At 42.5% G+C, this 23947-nt stretch overlaps 1 protein-coding gene across 3 annotated transcripts in view; it reads right to left on the reverse strand.

Annotated features, from left to right (window-relative positions):
- The window catches only part of COBLL1 (cordon-bleu WH2 repeat protein like 1), a 112156-nt gene that overhangs the window by 45784 nt on the left and 42425 nt on the right, over window positions 1-23947 (reverse strand). Inside the window, exon 1 of one of the 3 annotated variants that reach the window (XM_063429685.1) lies at window positions 4312-4370. The exons of the other annotated variants lie outside the window; for them this stretch is intronic. Within the exon in view, the coding sequence (XP_063285755.1) occupies window positions 4312-4346 (35 nt within the window). The 5' untranslated portion in view covers window positions 4347-4370. Of the gene's footprint in view, window positions 1-4311; window positions 4371-23947 lie in introns of those variants that run through there. 3 annotated transcript variants of the gene reach the window in all.

The following is a 23947-nucleotide window of genomic DNA, read 5'->3' on the forward strand; positions in this document are numbered from 1 at the left end:
ATATTTGTTTTAAAGAGCAAGAAAAAGTATCAAATAGAGAGGGGATAAAAAATATATACAAATGTAATTTTGATTGATATAGGCAGAGAGAGTGTCATGTTGCTACTGGAATTGCTAACCCCTAGTAATGAATATAATAGCGGAAAAGAAGGGAGGATGAGAGGTAGAAACTGTTTCATACCTCACGAACCTAACCGATAAACATAGGAGCAACCCTAAAGTAAATAGTTAAAAAAAATAACCTTTAACCCCTTAAGGACTGAGCCAAATGTACACGTTGTGATGAAAACAAAACGTAAACAAAACCTGGAATTTCACTATATGTCTGTTCAGGCGTAATTCGCCTCTTTCATATTAAGTGCACCCACACTTATTATATATAATTTTAATTAAGGGGAAACAGGGCTTTCATTTAACATCAAATATTTAGCTATAAAACATAATTTAATATGAATAAAATATAAAAAAAAGTGGGAGGAAATAAGAAATGTTATTTTTTTACTTCTACAGAACATTTTATTTGTGAATGTCATAATACTGTTTGCTTTTACTGCAATAAAATACACATATTTGTATTCAGTGATGTCTCACGTGTAAAACAGTACCCCCTATGTACAGGTTTTATGGTGTTTTGGGTAGTTACAGGGCCAAATATAGCATGTTACATTTTCCAGTTTTTTCACATTGAAATTCGCCAGATTGGTTATGTTGCCTTTGAGAGCATATGGTAGCCCAGGAATGAGAATTACCCGTATGAAGGCATACCATTTGCAATAGTAGACAACCCAAGGTATTGTAAATGGGTATGTCCAGTCTTTTTTAGTAGCCACTTGGTCACAAACACTGGCCAAAGTTAGCATTGATATTTGTTTGTGTGTGAAAAATGCAAAAAACTATTTTGAACGCCAATTTGGCGGGTCTTGAGAACTGGTTTGGGAAACACTGCCTTAGACTATCTTATCATGGGTTTTTGTTTTCCACTAAAACAGCTACCTTCACCCAGTGATCGCTAGCCTCAGCACTACAATGTTTTTGAATATCATGGGAAAAAGTTGACAAACATTTACACTGCCCTGAAATGTCAGTGCATTAAAGTGGACCTGTGATACATGTGAGATGAAACCATGGAAGATAGTTCTCATATTTATGTAAAGGTTACGCAATTATCCTGTTCTGCTTTTTCGTCCCTTTGGGACCAATGGTATGTCAGATTTGCCTCGATAGCAAGGATTAAATGTACCTATTCCTAGGTCACATGGTGATAACGCTGCTAGCAAGGCTGCAGGAAATGACACAGAAAGAACAGAAGGGAAAATTGGCACAACTGATCCTGAATGCTGTATTTGAATTGATGGGTTGGTATTTTCAGCCGAGAATATTGTAACTAGATATAAAATCAAACTCATGAACAAGTGAATGTAGAAATGATAACAGAATCACAGGCAGACCCACTGACAATAACATGCAGGCTTCTTACAGCAACAACAATAGATCTCATTACGTGTTCTGGAGGGTACACAAAAAATACACCTTCAACACAAGATCAGACTGATAACAGTAATCACAGCTTCAATATCATTGTGCCTAGATTCCAATAAGCTATATATCGGCGTGGGCATTGCAGATTACCTGGTCTGATCTGTCTAGAAGCAGGCAAGAACACAACAGTGAGAATTATTATCTCTGGGAAATGTAAATCAGACCCCATAACCATAGAACTGAGGATTCTGCACTGGTCACTGGTGAAGGAACTAGCAACTTTGTAACTCTCTACGATGGCACCCAGAGCTCGATAAAGGTGGTCAGATTTCACTCAACTCCAACTGCTGCACAACAAGCAAGCCAAAGCCATATATTAAAGGAAAACAATGGCGAAATAAGAGCATGGCTCTAGAAAACTACTTGCAACTTTCATGATACATGAAATCACTTTCCATTACTTTTAGATGGAAATAAAAGATCTGGTCCTTTGACAAGGCTATGCCCATTCTCCTTACCCCATAACGTTCTTTGCTTATTTTCCCCTTGTTTACAGGTTACAAAAATGTATAGAGCGACACCAGCAAATATATACCTTGACTTTAGCTGCAGAAATATGTTTGGAATGCAGCAGGTAATATCAATAACTATGTTGCGTCAGAAAAGCTAAAGTCGAATAATATATATATTTTTTTTTTTTACATGCTCACTTTAGCAAACTATTGTACTGTACTGTACATACATTCTCCTAATCCACCCAACTACACCAATATCAAGGGCTTGGTGTATAAACTCCATCTGATGGGAGATTGTATGTCATACATTATTGCAGGTCGGCCCTGTACTGTGAAAAATAGATTAACCTTTTTTTTATTTAATTTTTTTGAAACTTGACTTCTCTTGTAAAGAACAGAAACATTAAATCACATGTAATTTCTCCACCTCGACTTCCAGCAGAGCTTCCCGAATCACATGAGAAAAAGACCCACATGATTCAATTAAACATAGCGAGTGTGTTAGAAAGAACCGTATATAACTCTCTGTACTAAGGCAAGAATTAATCAGCTGGCATTTGATGGCTAGACTACAGTTCCCATGGTTCCCAGACCAACCAGAGATTGTGATCTGAAAGGTTATTTATCATTTACTGCCCAAGGGCAGAGTATAGAATATTTGATAGAGTCCTAACCGCCTCAACATCTGAGGAAAGGGATTTAGGGCTAATTATTTCAGACGACTTAAAGGTAGGATGACAGTGTAATAGAGCAGCTGGAAATGCTAGCATAATTCTTGGTTGTATAGGGAGAGGCATTAGCAGTAGAAAGAGGAAAGCGCTCATGCCATTTTACAGAACACTGGTGAGACCTCACTTGGAGTATTGTACGCAGTACTGGAGACCGTATTTCCAAAAGGATATTGATACTTTAGAGAGAGTTCAGAGGAGGGCTACTAAACTAGTTCATGGATTGCAGGATAAAACTTACCAGGAAAGGTTAAAGGATCTTAACATGTATAGCTTGGAGGAAAGACGAGACAGGGGGGATATGATAGAAACATTTAAATACATAAAGGGAATCAACACAGTAAAGGAGGAGACTATATTTAAAAGAAGAAAAACTACCACAACAAGAGGACATAGTCTTAAATTAGAGGGACAAAGGTTTAAAAATAATATCAGGAAGTATTACTTTACTGAGAGGGTAGTGGATGCATGGAATAGCCTTCCAGCTGAAGTGGTAGAAGTTAACACAGTAAACAAGTTTAAGCATGCGTGGGATAGGCATAAGGCTATCCTAGCTATAAGATAAGGCCAGGGACTTATGAAAGTATTAGAAATTGGGCAGACTGGATGGGCCAAACGGTTCTTATTCTGTGTTTCTAATACTGCTGGGATTTATACATTTTAGTACAAGAAGACAGAAAAATAAAATAAAAAAAAGACATCTTGAAAGACAATATTTGAAGTGACTAATGGAGCCATGGGTGCGTTTAGGGTGGCAGCAACAAAGATATTAAGGAGAGATTGTCTAGAAAAGCTAAAGTTCTCATTTAGATTGATTGTCTGTAATGAACAACAGGGGGAAATGCAACTGAAACATTCAACAGAACATTAAAGCCTCCCGTTTCCCCCGAGACAAAGCTGTTCCAAGTAAGTGCATTCAAATTGAAAAACAAAACTAATTGACTCCAACGCAGTTCCCTGATTATTTTAAGAAACATTTTTTGTTTAGAAACTGCAAATGGGCGTTTTCTTAAAACTATTTTGTTCTTTCTTGTTTTGGGTCATTTTTTTTCACCCTCAAGTTATTTTTAGATGGGATTCTTTGAAACCTGAAAATCCAGGAGAAAATGAATGGTTTAAAATGAAACGGAAACTCCAACCACCTCTAAGGCGCACCCTCCAAGACATAAAAAAAATAAACAAAACAAAAATAATCAATGATGCCTAGTAGTCACCACTGATTATTCATAAAAGATCGAGGCAGAAATAGTTCAGCAGATAGTTCATATTTAACCAGAATTTCCAGAATGAACTCTCGTCCTTACAACCAACCTATTTTTATTTTATTTTTTTTATTTATTTTTTTACTAGGCAGCAAGTTGTGTTGAACTGAGAACTGGATAGCAAAATGCTGCCAAAATAGCTGATCTGTAAGAATTTGCTAAGTGAATTATAATCACAGTTCGGCTATCGTAGCCTTAATTTTGCAATTCAGTTTTCAAATCACCACCAATCGCTGTACAGTGAACACATCCTGAAGATTTTCACGCAAAGCATGCTACACTGATATAGCTTAATTTTTAAAGCAGAAAAGGTAGATTTTATCTTACCCCCAACATAGCAGCTTCCGCATTTTCCTCTTCATTTGCGCAAAGTAAAGATGCTCTGTGTAAAGGACGCAATAGCTTGCTTTGGGGCCCCACCTTCTCGTTAACAGTCGCAGTTAACCAGACTATTTATATTCCTGTAGCTTTTCGCTAACAGCTTCAGGTCTGCTGTAAAGGCTAATCCTACTCACCCAGTACTTAGATTTTAAGAAGCTTTATTATTCCTGCTATGCACTTGTCAACTTTGCTTACAGGCTGGATCCAGTCATGTAAAATTGACCAAAACCACAACTTGTGTGACGCTGAAGAATATAAAAAGTGCTCTGCGTATCTAGAGTGAAGTAAACAATTCAAACAAAATTGTATTTAAAAGAAAATGAATAAATAGGCAGTTAAACCTAATTAATACTCCTTTGATACATTTCCCTGAGATCTTGCCACATAAATACACATTGAATATTACGGGATTAATATCTTGCAGCCGACTTTTATAAGATAAGAATATATGTAAAACAAGTGACCTGCAACTTGCAGCCAAGTACAAAATGAATTATTCAGAATGAGGGTTAATTCACTAAAACTTTGCATTATAATGATCTAAAATCCAAAAGGCAAAATGTGGGAAGAAAACATATGATTAGAGCTGTGTAGGCTACAAGCTGTGATTACTGCTGACTCAGTTCCCCCTGGACCACTAGGGAAGAGGGAGCATTAGACATGTACAATTCGTTTCGGTCCGAATATAAATTTGGACGAATTTAGGCAATTCGGAGGCTTCCAAATGTCCAAAGTGCCAAATTTCATAAGTGCCGAACCGAACCAAATTGATGAAGTTCCAAATTTGGGAAGTGCCGAAGTGCCGAATTTCGTAAAAGTGGCAAACCAGGCGAGGGAGGTAAAATTAAGGGAATGATGACAGGAATCCAGGGCCGCCATCAGGGCATGACAACCGCAACGGTTGTCATGGGCCCGACGGTCCTGGGGGGCCCGGACTGCTCAGGTCGTCCGGGCCCCACATTCAGTGGGAACATACCGGGTCGCAGGGGGCCCTGTGACCCCGGTATGTTCCCACTGGGCCAGCCTCTTCTCCTGGGGGGCCCAGCAGCCGGTCACCTCAGGGCCCCCCAGAGGCTGGCCCTGCTGACACCCGGCGGGCACGCGAGGGAGCACTCTCCTCTGAGTGCTTCCTCTTCAGCTCCCTCGCGCACCGTACTGATGCCGGAGCCAGAAGATGACGTCATCTTCCGGCTCCGGCATCAGTACGCGGCGCACGAGGGAGCTGAAGAGGAAGCACTCAGAGGAGAGTGCTCCCTCGCGCGCCCGCCGGGTGTCAGGAAATTTGAGTGAGTGGGGGTGGGGGGTGGGAATTTGAATGAGTGGGGGGGGAGAGGGAAGGGAGGAAATTTGAGGGAGGGGGGAGGGAGGAAATATGAATGAGTGGGGGGAGAGGGAGGGAAGGGAGGAAATTTGAGGGAGTGGGGGGAGAGGGAGGAAATTTGAATGAGTGGGGGGGAGAGGGAGGGAAGGGAGGAAATTTGAGGGAGTGGGGGGAGAAGGAGGGAGGAAATTTGGGGGGGAGAGGAAGGGAGGAAATTTTATGGGGGGGAGAGGAAGGAAATTTTTTGGGGGGAGAGGAAGGTAGGAAATTTGGGGGGGAGAGGAAGGAAATTTGAGGGAGGGGAGGGAGAGGTAGGAATTTGAGGCGGGAGAGGAAGGGAGGAAATTTGAGGGAGGGGGGAGAGGAAGGGAGGAAATTTGAGGGAGGGGGAGAGGAAGGGAGGAAATTTGAGGGAGGGGGAGAGGAAGGGAGGACATTTGAGGGGGGGAGGGGAAGGGAGGACATTTGAGGGGGGAGAGGAAGGGAGGAAATTTGAGGGGGGAGGAAGGAAATTTGAGGGAGGGGGGAGAGGAATGAAATTTGAGGGAGGGGGAGAGGAATGAAATTTGAGGGAGGGGGAGAGGAAGGAAATTTGAGGGAGGGGGAGAGGAAGGAAATTTGAGGGAGGGGGGAGAGGAAGGAAATTTGAGGGAGAGGGAGAGGAAGGAAATTTGAGGGATGGGGAGAGGAAGGAAATTGGAGGGGGGAGAGGAAGGAAATTGGAGGGGGGAGAGGAAGGAAATTGGAGGGGGGGGAGAGGAAGGAAATTGGAGGGGGGAGAAGGAAGGAAATTGGAGGGGGAGAAGGCAATGAGAGGGAGAGGGGAGAAGGCAATGAGAGGGAGAGGGGAGAAGGCAATGAGAGGGAGGGGGAGAAGAAGGAAATTGGAGGGGGGGGGAGAAGAAGGAAATTGACGGGGGTAGGGGGAGAGATTGACATCCATCACACACACACACACACAATGCACCCCTTGCACACAGAAAAACACAATGCATTACACACAGACACACATACACAAGCAATGCATCCCTTACACACAGCAACACACAATGCACCCCTTCCACACACTCAGTGCATCCCTTACAGACACACACACTGCATCCCATACATACACAAACTCACCTTGCAGCCTGTGGCGAAACCAACCTCGCCACTGGGCCCTGGAGAAGCCTGTTTGCTAGCCTCCTACCTACTGACTATGGCCCCTGGGTTATTTTGGGCATATTGTACTGTATATTGCTGCTACTGGCCCTTTTAACAGCATCTATGGACATATTGGGACTTTTGGGACTACTGTCCCTTTAAGACTGTGAAGCATATTCGAGTGTACTGCCTGTAATATTATATATGTATTTATAGATGTGTTAAGTTTATCCTGGGTGATTTGTATGCAGCATTCTGATTGTTCGGTAGAATCACTCCATTCAGTATATTGAGTGAAACTACCGAACAACCAGACCACCCAGGAATGAGTGTGCCTCCAATTACCGTTTGCAACAATGTTGCAAACAGGTAATTGGCAATCAGTGCAGTGTGGTCTTTGTCCTCTGGGTGGCCGCCATTCGGGAAACAAACACGTGGCGGCGGCCATCTTAAACTACCGAACAGCGGTGTTTTGCCGTCGAGTGTCTGGAACTAAAATCGGACACTTGACTAGGCAAACACCGCTGAGACCTCCATACTTCCAGAAATTCGTATGGAAACTACCGAATGACCCGCCGTTCGGTAGAAAGAGCCCCATAAACAAGGGAATTCATTCAAACCCTCTCCAGGCTCTATAACACAGGCAATTCGCCTGTTTTCATTCCCTTGTTTGTGACCGACCGCAGGGCCAAAATGCATGGAACTGTTTTCGGATACTTTACCCATGCGGTCGGTCAAATCTTTGGAACCCCATATCTCACGAACCATTCATCCGAATTACTTGAATTTTGAATATGTTGTCCCCCTGAATAAGGGCTATCCAGCGATGCTGGATTTAAAGGTGTACCCCCGGGTTTTGTGGTACATCCAGAACTTGGCTGAAAAAGTGTACCGGATAATTGGGTTTAATGTTATCTGAGGGGAGGGGATGTGTGGGCTGAACCATGTATGTGATTGGTTATTTTATGCCTCCCCCTGGGTGTGGCCTGTATGTGGATTAGTGTAATAAAAGCCAGGCTGGATGAGCCAGTCGAGAGTTCCTGTTTTAACCTCAAAGTGATGTGTCGTCTCATTATTGGGGGAAGGATTTATTGTATGCTGTTCCAGTTGACTGCTAGGGGTACAAGCCTATTCGTATGGTTCCTATTCAATGGTCTACAGCATTCATACGCTTGGGAGAATTTAAAGGTTTCTTGGATTCGGTGATTATGGTGTCTGCCAGAGTGCTTGGAGTCCTCAGGAAGCACTAGGAGCATCCATTAACGGAGGTACCAAGTCGGGGTGCCAGGTGATCCGTTACACAGCCCTTACACATACAAACACAGATTCACACAATGCACTCCTTACACACATCAGGACATTCCCCCCCACACACACACACACACCCCCACACACACACCCCCCTGTGAACAAACTCATTGGTGGAACATGAAGGTGGACCCTGGGACCCAGACCTTGAGCTGTGTAAAGGGCCTTCACAAACAATGGAGCTGCTTCCCGTTCTCCCAGAACATTGATTTTTGTGACCACAGTTACAAACCGCCTCCAGAGAGCCTGTTCTACACCAGACCAGTGGAGCCAGACGGCAGCTGAAGCCCATCATCATCCTCATCTGGTTGTAAGTAGGCAATCTAGTATATTATTCGTGGCACTAATCTTTAATTTACCTCACATTAAAGGGACACTATAGTCCCCAGAACCACTGCAGCTTAATGTAGTGGTTCTGGTGTCTATAGCCTGTCCCTGCAGGCCTTTTATTGTAAACACGGCGGTACTGCAGCACTGTGTTAGTTAACATGGCAGATCATATGGGTGGGGCACTGTGAGGTCACATGGGGGGGGCGGCAAACTTTACTTTTGCCTAGGGCGGCAAAAATCCTTGCACCGGCCCTGCAGACACTGCATCCCTGTGGGCGGACTCGGGGGGGGGAACTCGGGTGCAGGCGCCGGGGGGCCCAGACCTTGAGCTGTGTCAGGGGCCCCAAAATTTCTGATGGCAGCCCTGCAGGAATCTAACCCCTAACCCTATCCCTAACCCCTCATTCCAACCCTAGGGTTAGGGTTAGAGGTAGGGTTATGGGGTAGGGTCAGGGTTATGGGTTAGGGAATTGCCGAAGTCACGAATTGCAGAATTTCAGAGGTGCTGAATCGCCGAATTGCTGAAGTCGCTAATTACAGAAGTGCCGAGCCGAGCTGAACCGCCGAAGTCCCGAATTTCGGAAGTGCTGAACCAAATTTTTCGCCCATGCACATCCCTAGGGAGCATGACTGTTGCCCAGGATTGTGGGCTGTCTTAAAAGAGAAACAAATGTTTCAAAGTGAAGGGTTTTGTGGAGAGGAAGGAGACTTGCCAGTCGGCAGGATCAGTTGTGTTTTCCCACCCTGTTTCTGGTGTTGTGTTCTTGGTGTCTTTTTTTTTTTGTTCTTGTGTTGTAACAGCTTGGTGGGTTTTCCTGGACAGCGCAGTTGAAAAAGGCACTTTGGGGAGACGGCAGCCTGCACGGAGCTGATGGCAAGTAGCCGGTTGTTGAGACTAGTGGAACAAAGTTTCGGGGGAACTGTCTCTTGGGCAACCGCCCAACAGCTGACAGAGTTGGACATCGTTCAAAATTGGTTATGTTACATGAAAGCTGTGGCCGCTGCCCGTATCCTACAAGAATGTGTCACGTGTGTTATTGGGGGGAAACGGTGGGGGTCAGCAGTCATGTAAACTATAGTTGTGTAGGCTAAAAGCTGTGACTGCAAGTGTTGAAGAATTTTTCCAAAAATCTGTTGTTTTAGCCCAGGGCTCGACAAATCCCAGGCACCAGGTCGCCATGGCGACTAGTATTTTTGTCCTGGCGTCTGGGATTTGCTGGCCCATTCAGTCCCCGAGGTGGCCGGCTGCCTATTAGTGGAGGCGGGCAGCCGGCAGGCTTATAAAGAGCATGGCCGTGCATGTGGGTGGTCGGTCGGCCAGCTCAATAAGAGCGTGGGTGGGCGGCCTTGAAAGTGAGAGCATTGGTATGCGCACGGACGTTTGAGGCAGACAGGCAGGTGCGTGGGGGAGCTGTGACCTCCCTCCCTGCTCTGCTCCCTTGCGTGCTGCCGGGAGCCGGAATATGATGTCATTCCAGCCCCAGCATCACTAAACAGCGCTCTATGGAGCAGTACATGGAGATGACTTAAGCCTCGTTGAAGGATCTTTAACCCCTTAAGGACACATGACATGTGTGACATGTCATGATTCCCTTTTATTCCAGAAGTTTGGTCCTTAAGGGGTTAAAGGGACACTGTAGGCACACAGACCACTTCAGCTAATTAAATTGGTCTGGGTGCTTTGTCCCTTTTGCACTTAGTGCTGCAATGTTCCATAGAAACTGCAATGTTTACATTAAAACTCTAAGTCTGCCCTCAGTGGCTTTCTTTGGTCCGGTATCTGACACTGGACGTCATCACACTCTGAATCAGGACCTTCAGCATTAGATTTTTCCCCACAGGAAAGCATTAATTCAATGCTTTCCTATAGGGAGGTCTAATACACAATAGACCCTGATCGTCGTGGGAGAGATGATGGGGCGGAGTGTCGACCCTCTGCCGAGATACATCGGCACTGGGAAAAGGTAAGTAAATAAAGGGTTTTTAACCCTTTATTTACCAGGGGAGGAGGGGTGTGAGGGAGGGGGGAGGCAGGGGGAGCGATAGTGAAAGGCATACAGCTTTGTATTCCTGGCACAACAGTATCCCTTTAAGCCCTTTGTAAACAGATTATTTAGTATATTCAAAAAATATGAAAATTCTGTTGGACAGCCATCTTCGATTCAAATCACTAATTCTATTTTGATTGACTATACATTCTGTGTACGTGGAGGGGTATATGCATGATTATTAAAAGTATACACAAACAATAAACAGCGAGCAATATGGCAATCATACTATATAGATGGAATAAAAAAATAAAACAATATTTTACTAAACATCAAATTGTAGTTAGTGAGATCCGAATTTCAATATTGCTAAAGTGGTCATTTGGAAACATCTCATCTATAGTAACCTCAGTTTTGCGACTCAGGTTTTAAATTGACTATAATTCTGAGTTTAGTGAATAAGCCCCAGCAGTTTATTTTGTGGAATATCTTCAATAAACGTAAGGCAGAACACAGACAGTAAACCATGGCTTTTGATGTGGCAGACAATATCATATACCCTGTAAGTGTAAAGGGAAGGAATTATTTGCAATGGCAAAAATATCTATGTGACTTTTTTTCTTTTATATATATTTTTTTCTTTTATATTACAAGTATCAGACAGTTATCTAATAAAGGCTTTCCATACTGGAAGCATGACTACTTCAAGGTACCATACTTTCTGTATGTGAAACAGAAGTTTTGCTTTAAATACACACAGCCATGATGTTAATACTGATAGGGAAAGTCCATTCTCTCTGTCATAAAGGCCAGTACAAGCCACCTGAAGCAAATTAGCAAAAAAAAAAAAAAGGGGCTTTCTAAAAATCAACAGTAAAACTTGGCTGAAAGGACATTCTCAGTGAACTACAAGCAGATGAAAAAAAAAATCTATATTTTTATTATGGAGAATAAGATCCACATGTTTAGCCATATGAATAAATCTACTGTATTTTTTCCTTTAATTCAATTTTTGTTAAAAAAAAAAATCATGCATGATGCTTCTAATGATTTCATTTGAAAGACAACACAGACCAGGGTTGGTACTGCTTACATATACATTTTTAAACCAGGGTTGGTACTGCTTAAGTATTACTTTTTCATTACTTCATGTATAACATACCAGTGACAGCATGAACAAATGTTCATTTTCCAGCAGACTCTGAAACAAGCAGCAAGACATAGCCTTTCTCTAACATCAGTGATCATGTGATCATGTGATCTAGTCAAGCCATGTGATCAGCTCCAAATCACATGGCTAGGAGGACAGAGCAACACCTACAGGTTGCTGTGCTTTGCTTATATATATATATATATTGTGTGTGTGTGTGTGTGTGTGTGTGTGTGTGTGTGTGTGTGTGTGTGTGTGTGTGTGTGTGTGTGTGTGTGTGTGTGTGTGTGTGTGTGTGTGTGTGTGTGTGTGTGTGTGTGTGTGTGTGTTTTTTTTTATATTCAGCCTTTTAATGCAGACATTTTCAACTAGTTGATTACCTCGCATCATGAGTGGTAGTAGAATTGAGAAGTCTTCAAGGTTGATTGAGGTGTCTTGAAGGTAGAACTTCAGAAAACTATATCTACTTTCAAATGGTCCCATAAGCCACTGCGCAACATAAGTAGACATTTTTAAATGCCCTCTAATTCACTAAAAGTGCAGCATGAACTTAAAGGAAAACTATAGTGTCCAGAAAACATTTATTTTCCTAGCACTACAGCTCCCTAGAGTGCACCCTTCCCTCAGCTTCCCTCCCCCCCCGTGCAGAAAAGGTTAAAAACCCAGTGCCGCTATCCCTCAGGCTCCACCTCCGCTCCTTCCCCACCAACGTCAGCTGGCAGGGGAGGCCTAATGCGCAAGCATTGTATTAGTATTTCCCCCATAGGAAAGCAATAATAATATAATACTTTCCTATGGGGTTTTGGGTGACACCGGATGTCCAGTGTCAACTAGGCAACCAAAAGTTGCCTAACAACCCAAGAGTCTAGACAGCCACTAGAGGTGGAGTTAACTTTTTAAGGACATTTTTGCAGTTTGTTAAATGCTGCAATAGTTACCTTTGCAGGGTTAAGGGACCTGGGACAGTGTATCCAGACCACGTCAATAATCTGAAGTGGTCTGGGTTCCTATAGTGTCCCTTTAAACATGCGTTCTCACTGCACTTTACAGCATTCATTCCAACACCAGTCACTTACCTCCTAGCCATCCTGTTTAGAAGGGACATTCTCAAATTTGGGCCATCCCACCTTTGTTCCCAGACAAAGGGTATTCTGCTCTTATGCAAAATGCCATTTACACGAGGCTGGCACACACCCTTCTTTGACAGGTCCTTTTTCAGGTTGAACCTGCCTCTTATGGAATTAAACGTATCAGACACATCATGTGGGCCCACCTACCCTGTACTGATTTCAAACCTATCAATGGTTGGCAGGTATGCCATGAGATTGTCAGAGCCGCTCTGTTGGATGATCAAGATTGTTTGAAAGTTATGTGTCACAGACAGAAACTGAAAAATATTTGTTCTAACATGCATAGAATTGCCTTTCCCTGGGCTAGCGCAACATGCAGTCTTATTGGTGAAGGATACCGATGTCCTAAGTTAAAATTGGTCCACCCGTGTTGGGACGGTTAGGTGTGAGCTGCAAAAATACACTTACAGAAAATGCTTGCTACCATCTTATATGAAACATGTTGGCTTTTATTATTGTCTCTACAAGGGACGACGTGACCTCCATAACTATTTCATAGATTACAATCTGCAGCATTTTATGCCTAATTTTGCACAATCTGAACATATCAGATCACATGAGACAAACAGCAGTTATAATTTCAGGACATTGCCAAGCTGAAAACGTGGGACATGTGTGTCTCGCCCATTAGACTGTTTTGCTTGCCATTGCTATAGCTAGATGTGATTATATGGATATTCTATCTATGTGCTGTAATTGGTTGTATGTGTAGTATAAAATGCAGTACTTAAAACATAAAAGCTCCTTTTCTCTTTGATGCCAATTAAACTGACATATAAGCAGGCGTGTCTCTATAAGACTGGAGCTATAAAATGAAAAGAGACTCAGCAATGCATGACTTCATTTATTAACAGACTGAGATGAGATGTCAAATAAAATACTTAATAACACATAATATGTTATTCACTTACATGTGAAATAAAAGGAAATCAAAGCGAATTGAAAGGGGGATTTTAAATCGTAGGCCAAAATTAAACGAGATAGAAAAAAAAATCTCCAAATTAGCTATATTTAGATTTTGCATAAAATGTAAAAACACTTTGAATTAACTTTATATTCCAAACAATTCACACTTTAGTGTTGGGCCAAAGACAGTTTTATAAATCCCATTCAAAATTTGATTGTGCTTATATAAATGTATACATGTGTATAAAAAATATATATATACTTTTAAACGTGATTTAATTCTAAGGTACTTTAATAACACTTTTCCACTTAAATTACTTGTTACTTTCCCATAGAACATAGCATCTCTTTAAAGCGGAACTGCTACCATCTGGGGACCTTGCATAATTTGCAGTAACAACGTCGCTGAGGGTCCGAAACATGAGGCTAACTTGAGAGGTTGTGAAACATGAACCTGTGCTCATGGGCACTTCCATCCTCTTCTGGCTGGTCCTCTTCGGCGCCAAGATCATTACTGCAATACTACAGCATTGGGGCCTTTGGAGGATCCTAAAAGACCGCGGGATCCTCCCTAGAGGCAATTTCCTGCAGCCGTCAGCATTGACACTTCTTGACGGCAGTAGCTCTGCCAAGTGTCAAACAGAGTCAGGCATTGGAAAATAGTGAGACGAGGTAGTCTCTACTTTGATGGGTCTTTTTTTAGGTTTACTAACTAAGCAATTACGTGCTGAGTGAATTGCTGAGTTAGAGATTTGAATAGAATAACCCCCCATAAACTATGAGACATTTAAGGACCAGTGAATTGTGTTAAGTTGATATGCTTATTGCACAGTTCTCCAGGTCTCCAGACCTCTCCAAATCCTAAATCACATTGTCCTCTATTTTCATTTTACAAACAAATACAGATTTCAATAGAAATTTTCACTTCTATAAATGAACCTGGTTGCACCTCCCTGGTTTTCAATCAGACAACCGTACCTGATACTTCCTGGTTTGTTAAGCTCAGTAGAGCTAAACTCAAGAGGCAGCAACTTCCCAGGGGATCTGCCTTGCAAAGACCTATCATTGAACTGCATTGACTGGACAGCCACAGAAGAGCTGGGTTAGAATAGGAGGGCAATAAATGTATGCATGTTTTCCTTTGTGGTATATCTACTAAACAGTGATATATATATATATATATATATATATATTTATTATTTTTTTAATTATTTGGGCAGTGAAGTGTTCCTTTAATTAATAAAAAGGGAGATAGACGAGTTGGTAATTTTTTCTGGCACAGCTATTGTGACCTATATTTTACAAGTCCATTGTTTCCTCTGTTGAGTGAGAAAGTTCTGTATTTGGCAGTAAGTTAACAATTCCTAATTCCTGGAACCTAGCAACGGCAGGAAAGTTCCACAGTCATGGCACTCTTCCTTCTCCCCATCTCAATATGCAAAGATTGAAGGAATGCTTTAAAAAAACTCAAGTAGAGGTTCCAGCACAATGCCTGCAGCCCACCCATCCCTTCATTAGTAGGTTTGGTACAATGTTTGCCAGCAGAACAACGTATTTACGTAACTCTGGAATAACTAACAAATTATTCTGTACTTTGTTAGGGAATAATTTCTGAGCTAGTGGTTCCAATCTTAGGTCAAATTTAAAGTGGTACTCCAATAGGAAACCAGTGTTTTTATAAAACACTGGATTTGATATGAGTAACCCTTACTATGGTGGTCCACCCCCAAATAACAAAAATATAAATACTACTATTACTACTAATAATAATAACATAATTGGAAACTACTGGGGAGGTTTATCAAAGTGTTGCAGACAGATTGCACGCTTTTTGGTGTTTATTTTTTACATTTTTGTTTAAATGTATTAATTCTGTCTTTTATACCCTAAACATATTTTTTTGATATATCCCATTTGTCAGTGATGGAACAGGTCTATCAATCTTACCATCACTTTTCCCGCCATTTTAACAGAAATGGCAAATGTAAGCAGGGAATAGCTGACGTTATCTAGACCCGTTCTAGAACAATTTAACAAATATAAAAAGGCTAGAAGCCAAAATTAAAAGACACTTGTCAGAACATTAGAGGGACTCTCCAGCCAACCCGTTTTACTCACCTGGTTCCAGCGCCGGGAGCCTCGTGAAGCTGCGCCCCCTTTTTCGTCAAAATGAAAAAATAGGCGGGCGCGAGCAGGGAGCAATCAAACACTTCCATTTGGAAGTGTCATTGCTCCCTTGTGCGCATGCGCGGCTTCGACTTACATGCGCACATACTTCATAGGACGGCATTCATGTGCGGCCGCGAGCTGAGCAGCCTGACAGCTCAGCTCGCGGTCTTTGCCCGCCCCCTCTCCTCTGCTGACAGGCAGGAGAGAGAAGGCGCGCACACAGTGCCTTCTCTCTCCTGCACACGTCAGATGTATTTTAATATGTCTGACGTGTACATGGCCTTTTTAGGGCCATGCATGATAGGAAGTCCCTCTGGTGGCCGTCTGAGTGACAGCCACTGGAGGTATTCCTATCAATCAATGTAAACACTGTATTTTCTCTGAAAATACAGTGTTTACATTAGATTGCCTGCAGGGAGTTGTAGATCTCACCTGAACAACTACATTAAGCTGTAGTTGTTCCGGTGACTATAGTGTCCCTTTAATAAATCTCCCACTTTGGATATATGTAGTTGGCTGAGCAATATTCTCGTTTGATATTAGAAATAACTAAAGAGGCCCTCCTTTTTTCAGGAAATATGATGCATCACAGTATGAAATATTTCATAACACTGATAAAAAATTTTTAAAAAAACCTCTTGTATTACAGTTAAAGTGCCAGGTACTCTATTGCACTGCTATGGTAAATATGTAGGGATGTTAAGAATCTAATTACTAGAATAATACAAATCTGCTGCTTCTTAAACAGAAGTTTTACATTATTTTATTCTACCTGTATAAGGACATTTCAACTGGATTGTAGATAGGTCTGCATGCTCTTAGTGTATAACATTTTTCCCATTTTGGGGTAGTGGTGTAAAATAGAATGTGGAGCTAAAGACCTGGTCTAATAACCCCCATCCCTCTCCAGGGGCAAATTTGTTCTCTGCCTTTATAAAGCGGCACTGTCACCTCCCCATCCCCGAATAATGAGTATTTCATAAATATAGAGTCTTGATGAAATACTAATTTTGACTGTGTTGAAATCTTACTGAGATTCCAACCCAGTCAAGAGGTATACTGAGACAAAGTAGGGACTACTTTCTCTGTACATTTCCTCCTCCTGGCACTTCTAGACACTGGGCAGAGCTACCACCATCTAGAGGTGGCAATCCTCCTAGCCGTCACTGGGTATTGGCTTTATCTATTGAGGATCCTGTGGTCTTGCGGATCGTTCATAAATCTCAATGCTGTACTCTTGCACATGCGCGAGAGTAGAGTAACGTCGACTTCTGGAGCTTCAGCACTGTGAGCTGAAAAGGACCAGCCAGAAGCAGAGGCTACGCCCATGAGGGACAAGTTCAGGCAAGTAGAACTCAGCTATATCTGCTTCCCTCCAACCACCAAACCTCCAGCGACAATGTCACCGTCGGGGGGGTCTTTGACAATTCTGTACACTACCCAGATAGTGACAGCTGCCACCCCCTAGTAACACATTTGTGTCACTGGCATAGAACCATAATACTTCAAGTAATCATCTCGCCCTCATCATGGTTTTGACAATTATGTAGCAACTACAAGGCATACCTAAGGTCTCAACACCTGCTCACAAAAAAGTTCTGTATCAGTATGTCAGAGAGGACACTAAATATATTCTTTTTATAAAACAAGGGCAGGGCATATCTGCAGTCAAAATGCATGAAGTCCTTTTTTTATGCTCCATTGAACTGCAAAATCACGTGTCAACTATGCTCTTGAAAAGATATTTTCTACCATAGTTTAAAGTCCGCTGGATATTTAGATAACTAGTGATGATAAAAATAAACTCTATAAGGAAGGTAGATATATTACATCTAGGTGATTACACCTCGACCATAAACTAATATTATAGAGAGGCTTTTTGTGCACACAGAAGATTATCTTAGCTTTTATTTTCTAGGATCTGGTTCTGGTGACATCAAAGAAAACGCCACAAAAAAATAAAACTCACAGGGGAAGGCATGGGTTATAAATATGATTAAGTGGAGATTGTAACATAACACAGGTCTAAGTTTTATGGCTTTTCTCTGACTGGTTTTATATAGGATTACCTTAAATGAAGTGGTCTGAGTGCGTTGGTCTGTCATTTCAACCTGCAATTTAAAACACTGCAGATTTCTAAAAACTGCAATGTTTACATTGCAGGGTAAAACAACCTCCATTGTATGTCTTCAAGACAGCCACCAGAGGCGCTACCGCTGCACTGACCATGTAATACTTGGTCATGTGAGGTTGCAAGCAATGAACTGAAGGATTTCCTATGAGAAGTCTCCAATGGAGGATGGAAGGTGCAGGGTAACAAGGGGGGGAAATACATAAAACCATATAAAAATCTTCTCCGGGTGTCAAATCTTTGTTAACATCTTTTCTGACTCCTAAGAAATGAAAACCAAAATGGCTTATATATCTGTCTTGAGACTACAGAAGTCTACAAATATTTGTCATTAGTATTTAAAGGAACACTATAGGCACCCAGACCACTTCAGCTCAATGAAGTGGTCTGGGTGCCAGGTTCCTCTAGTTTTAACCCTGCAGCTGAAAACATAACAGTTTCAGAGAAACTGCTATGTTTCACTGAGGGTTAATCCAGCCTCTAGTGGCTGTCTCACTGACAGCTGCTAGAGGCGCTTCCGCGATTCTCACTGTGAAAATCACAAGAAGAAGACGCTGGATGTCCATAGGAAAGCATTGAGTAATGCTTTCATATGGGCTGTTTGAATGCCCGTGCGGCTCTTGCCGCGCATGGGCATTTGGATCTGACGTCGGCAGGGAGTGGAGAGCTCCCCAGCACAGAGGGAGCCCGGCACTGGAGAAAGGTAAGTGGCTGAAGGGGTTTTAACCGAGTTTGTTTTCCTGGCACTATAGTGCTCCTTTAAGGTTTGTTTGTTATGGCTACAATATATTTACTTTATCCACTAAGCTCAGGTTTATTGAAGGTTATCATTTGAAGTTTCAGTACCACCCTTTGCTCACAAACAATTAATTCAAATTCTTTTATGGTAGATGTTTAGTCTTATTTTTGGTGGACAAACATAAAGTCTAACCCCTCTATTGTTTAACATGTTGCTTGAGCCTAGACCTTTGGGATGTTTATCTACAAATTACAATGAGACAGCAAAGTTAAACATACAAATAAGTATGCAACAGTCAAAGATGCTACAATTGATGAAAACCTCCTCTATTTGGAAATGGAAAACTATGGTAAAATATGAAAGGGCGTTTATAAAGTGGCATTTTCCATTATACACATTAGTTTTATAGGTCTTTAACAACAATATTGGCTTTATTTCAGGACCACCCTTTTTTAGACGTTGATGTAGCCAAATTAAACATAAGGTACATTATATTGAAGGTCATTAAAATAAAAACTCTGTTGTCTGTGAATTAAACAAAGGGAAAAACTGCTTAACTTCTGGCATTTCATAGATGTTAAGTTCATGCAATTCCTTACACTAGTACAATAGTGTCTTTGTGCATGATGCTCTGGGGGTTGTTTAAAGATGTATTTTTTTAATATGATTGCACCATTTTTTCCACACAACATTAAACTAAATTCTTATTCATGTGGGGAGAAAGCAGTTCGACAAGGGTCAGTGGAACTACAATTCAGAAGTCTGTGATAATGTCCAAAGAAATGAAACAGAAGAAATTCAGAGGCAGATGGAAAGGATTTAACAAACAAAATAAACACATAGATGCCAGAAAGATTTTTGAAGTAATTTCTTCTTAAGGACTTGACCTGATTTGCCTTTTTAATTAAAGGACCACTATAGTGCCAGAAAAACAAACTAGTTTTGGCATATAGGGTCTTTAGGCAGGACCGGTGCTAGGATTTTTAGTTACACAGGCGAAGATGCATTTTGGTGCCCCCCACCCTCGTTTAAAATAAGGTTCATACAAACACAGAAATAATCATACAGAGACATACAGACACAGACAGAGACATACATGCATACAGAGACATGCAGGCATATAAAGACATACATACAGAGGCATACCGTCATACAGACACATACATACATACATAGACATACAGAAACATACATACAGAGACATCCAGGCATACAGACACATACATACAGGCATACAAAGACATACACGCATACAGAGACATACCGTCATACAGACACATACATATATACAGGTATACAGAGACATACAGGCATACAGACACATACGTACAAAGACATACAGGCATACAGACACATACATTTGTACATACAGAGACATACAGGCATACGGACACATACATTTGTACATACAGAGACATACAGGCATACAGAAACATACAGACACATACATTTTGTACAGACATACAGGCATACAGAGACCTACATACATACATACATACAGAGACATACACAATTACATACTTACATCAGTTCAATCTTGTCCCCTGGATGCATGCTGTCTGGCTCCTTGGAGTCCTGTCCTGCAGCCCAGCCCCATCACAGGGCGCCAGCCATGCTGTGTGGTACACAGGGAGCAGGGATATGATGTCATTCATATCCTCGCCCCCTCCACACAGCCTGCGGCAGACACCAGGGTAGGTGCAGTGGCGTACACATGACCCATGGGGCCCCAGTGCGCAAATTGATCCGTGCCCCCCCCCACTCTCGCGCTTACTCTGCGCGGGCCGGGGCCGCAACACATGGCGCCGGGTACCTGGTCGCAGGGGTTGCAGGGCTGTGACCCCTGCGACCGCGGTATGTACGCCAGTGCATGCAGATGCACACACACTTAAAGGACCACTACAGACACCCAGATCACATCAGCTCAATGAAGTGGTCTGAGTGTCAGGTCCCTCTAGTTTTAACCCTGACACCCTGACAGAGAAACTGCTATGTTTCACCGAGGGTTAATTCAGCCTCTAGTGGATGTCTCACTGACAGCCTCTAGAGGAGCTTCCGCTATTCTAAAACACTGAACGTCCATAGGAAAGCATTGAGTAATGCTTTCCTATGGGCGGTTTGAATGCGTGCGCGGCAAGAGCATTCGGAGCTGAGAGGCGGAGGAATCCCCAGCGCCAAGGGAGAAAGGTAAGTGCTGAAGACACACACACACTCTCACGAACAGATGCATACACACCAGCTAACGGACACACATTTACTGACAGACACACTCAGCGACAGACATACATACACACTCACTTACAAAACATACACTCTCACTGACAAACACACACTCACTAACAGACAAACAGACTCACTAATACACACACAAACACACTCAGTAAGAGACTCACTAGCAGACACACTCACTGACACACACTGACACTCACTAGCAGACACACACATTGACACTAGCAGACACACTCACTGACACTAGCAGACACACTCACTGACACTAGCAGACACAATCACTGACACTCACTAGCAGACACTCACTAGCAGACACACTCACTGACACTCACTAGCAGACAGACACAATGACACTCACTAGCAGACACACTCACTGACGCTCACTAGCAGACACACTCACTAGCAGACACACTCACTGACGCTCACTAGCAGACACACACACTGACACTCACTAGCAGACACACACACACTGACACTCACTAGCAGACACACACACACACACTAACACGTTTGTTTTTTTTTTTATTTAATCCCCCAGCCTCCTTACCTTTTTGGAGTGCTGAAGGGATTCCCTGGGGTCCAGTGGTGCTGCTGGGCTCCTGGGCGGGTAGGCAGGCTGGCTGGCGGGCGGGTAGGCAGGCTGGCTGGCTGGCAGGCGGGCGCGAGGGAGCACTCTCCCATGTGTGCTTCCTCTTCAGCTCCCTCGCGCACCGCGTAGGGATGCCGGAGCCGGAAGATGACGTCATCTTCCGGCTCCGGTATCAGTATGCGGCGCGCGAGGGAGCTGAAGAGGAAGCACACATGGGAGAGTGCTCCCTCGCGCGTCCGCAGAACCGGGCGCTCGGCCACGCTACAACAGGTCGTCGGTTGGAGGGGAGCGCAGTGCGCTTCCCTCCTTCCGGTCACCCTGATTTTGCGCCCCCAGGGCCGGTGCGCCCTAAGGCGGCCGCCTGGGCCGCCTTATGGTAGCGCCGGCCCTGTCTTTAGGCCCCCCCCACCCTCAGGGTCCCACTCCCGCTGGGCTGAAGGGCTTAAAACCCCTTCAGCCACTTACCTTTCTCCAGCACCGGGCTCCCTCGGCGTTGGGGAACTCACCTCCTCCTGCCAACATCAGCGCCGAATGTGCATGCGTGGCAAGAGCCACGCACGCATTCACACCGCCCATAGGAAAGTATTTCTCAATGCTTTCCTTTTGACGTCCAGCGTCTTCTCACTGTGATTTTCAGTGAGACAGCCACTAGAGGCTGGATTAACCCTCAGTGAAATATAGCAGGGACCTGGCACCCAGACCACTTCATTGAGTTGAAGTGGTCTGGGTGCCTATAGTGGTCCTTTAAGGCAACAAATACATACAATAGTGTTATTATTTACAGAAATATAAAAAGTGCTGCATAAATAGTGACATTTCTGGGTTCACAGTACCGTTATTAGACAGGTGTTTAACATATCCTAACTAATAAACTCATAATTGTAAAAAAAAAAAAAAAATAATTAAAAAAGTTCAAGTAACAAAAATACTAACATATTGCATACCACCCAACATATCAAATGGACAAAGAGGGACACATTGATTTTAGGGAGTGTAAGTGGCAGTATGGCCAGGGGTGGGTCTGTTCTAAGACATTTTAGATAACTTACTAATAATAATTTATGAAACACAATGTAACCTAAAATAAGAACAATGTATCTTATTTTCACAGACTGGTTTATAAACACATTTATTGTAGTTTAAAGACACATTACTGTGAGTATAATTGCTGTTTCTGTTCACCAACAATATAGAGCTCCTAGAAAAGAGGGACATTAGGATATAAAAAAAATGGGGACAGAGTGATTTGGGTCCAAAACAGGCATTGTCTCTCCTAAATAAGGGGCACTTCGGAGGTATGATATTGAGGCATTCCTAAAACATATTAGCATGCTTACTGCTCCTTCAGAGGTAATGGTATGAATCTCTTGTAGGAGGCATTTTGATTACTACCACTTGAGATTTCAACAGTAAATTGAGGCTACAGGCTACAGGACTGTCCCAAACAACGAAATAAACACTGCAGCAAAAAGCAGAATACTAATAAAGTTTTATTTTGTCCTCGACAAAAGTAAAGTCGTGTTAATTAAAATAAAACCAAATTAATTATAACAGATGTGGTCAATATATAGCAAATATTCTAGGTAACCCATAGAGTGTTTTATCACAGGTAGCACTTTGCTCATGATGTAATGCACTTTGCTTTGATAAATATTGTCCTTACCACTAGCTAATGTTGGTGTATCGTTTTTTTAATTAATGCAACTCATGGCTGTCTTTGCCTACCCTTGTAGACCATACATATAAATCCCCAAAACCACTTCAGCTTGATAAATTGGTTTTAGTATATAGATCTAGACCTGCGGCCTCACTACTCAATTCTCTGTCAGTGAGTTAAAACACTATGTTTAATAAGATCCACTTTGGGCCTACCCTACTTTAGTTTTAATACCAGTGCTGTATTGTGTGCTATGTTTTGACAGCTTCCAAATATGTTTGGGGTATATTCACGTTATTCAAGTTATTTTCAAGTTATTTTCTGTGTAAATGTCCATAATTTGATTTATATGCTCCCTGGTTCAACAATGCTTCTCAAAGTCTATTGGAGACCACCTAGTATTAAAAAGGGACGCTAATGATAGGCTGTTAGGGGGCTAGTCAGATCAGCAACAGACATAATTACAAAGTGAATTTCAGAAAACAAATAAATGTATATTTATTATATATATAAATAATAAAAGGAAGACCGCACTCGGGGTCCTTAGGAATAATTTTCTGCTTTATTTTCTAGTAATGTACACCAATGTGTCAACGTTTCAGTACAACTCTGGACTTTTTTCAAGGCTTTGTAGTGGTCACTAAAGGCAATTCCTCCCTAAGACCTTCAATAGTGTTGTCGCGAACCCGAAATTTTCGGTTCGCGAACGGCGAACGCGAACTTCCTCAAATGTTCGCGAACCGGCGAACCGCCATTGACTTCAATGGGCAGGCGAATTTTAAAACCAACAGG

This window comes from Pelobates fuscus, chromosome 8 (genome assembly GCF_036172605.1).
Source record: "Pelobates fuscus isolate aPelFus1 chromosome 8, aPelFus1.pri, whole genome shotgun sequence".
Taxonomy (NCBI): domain Eukaryota; kingdom Metazoa; phylum Chordata; class Amphibia; order Anura; family Pelobatidae; genus Pelobates; species Pelobates fuscus.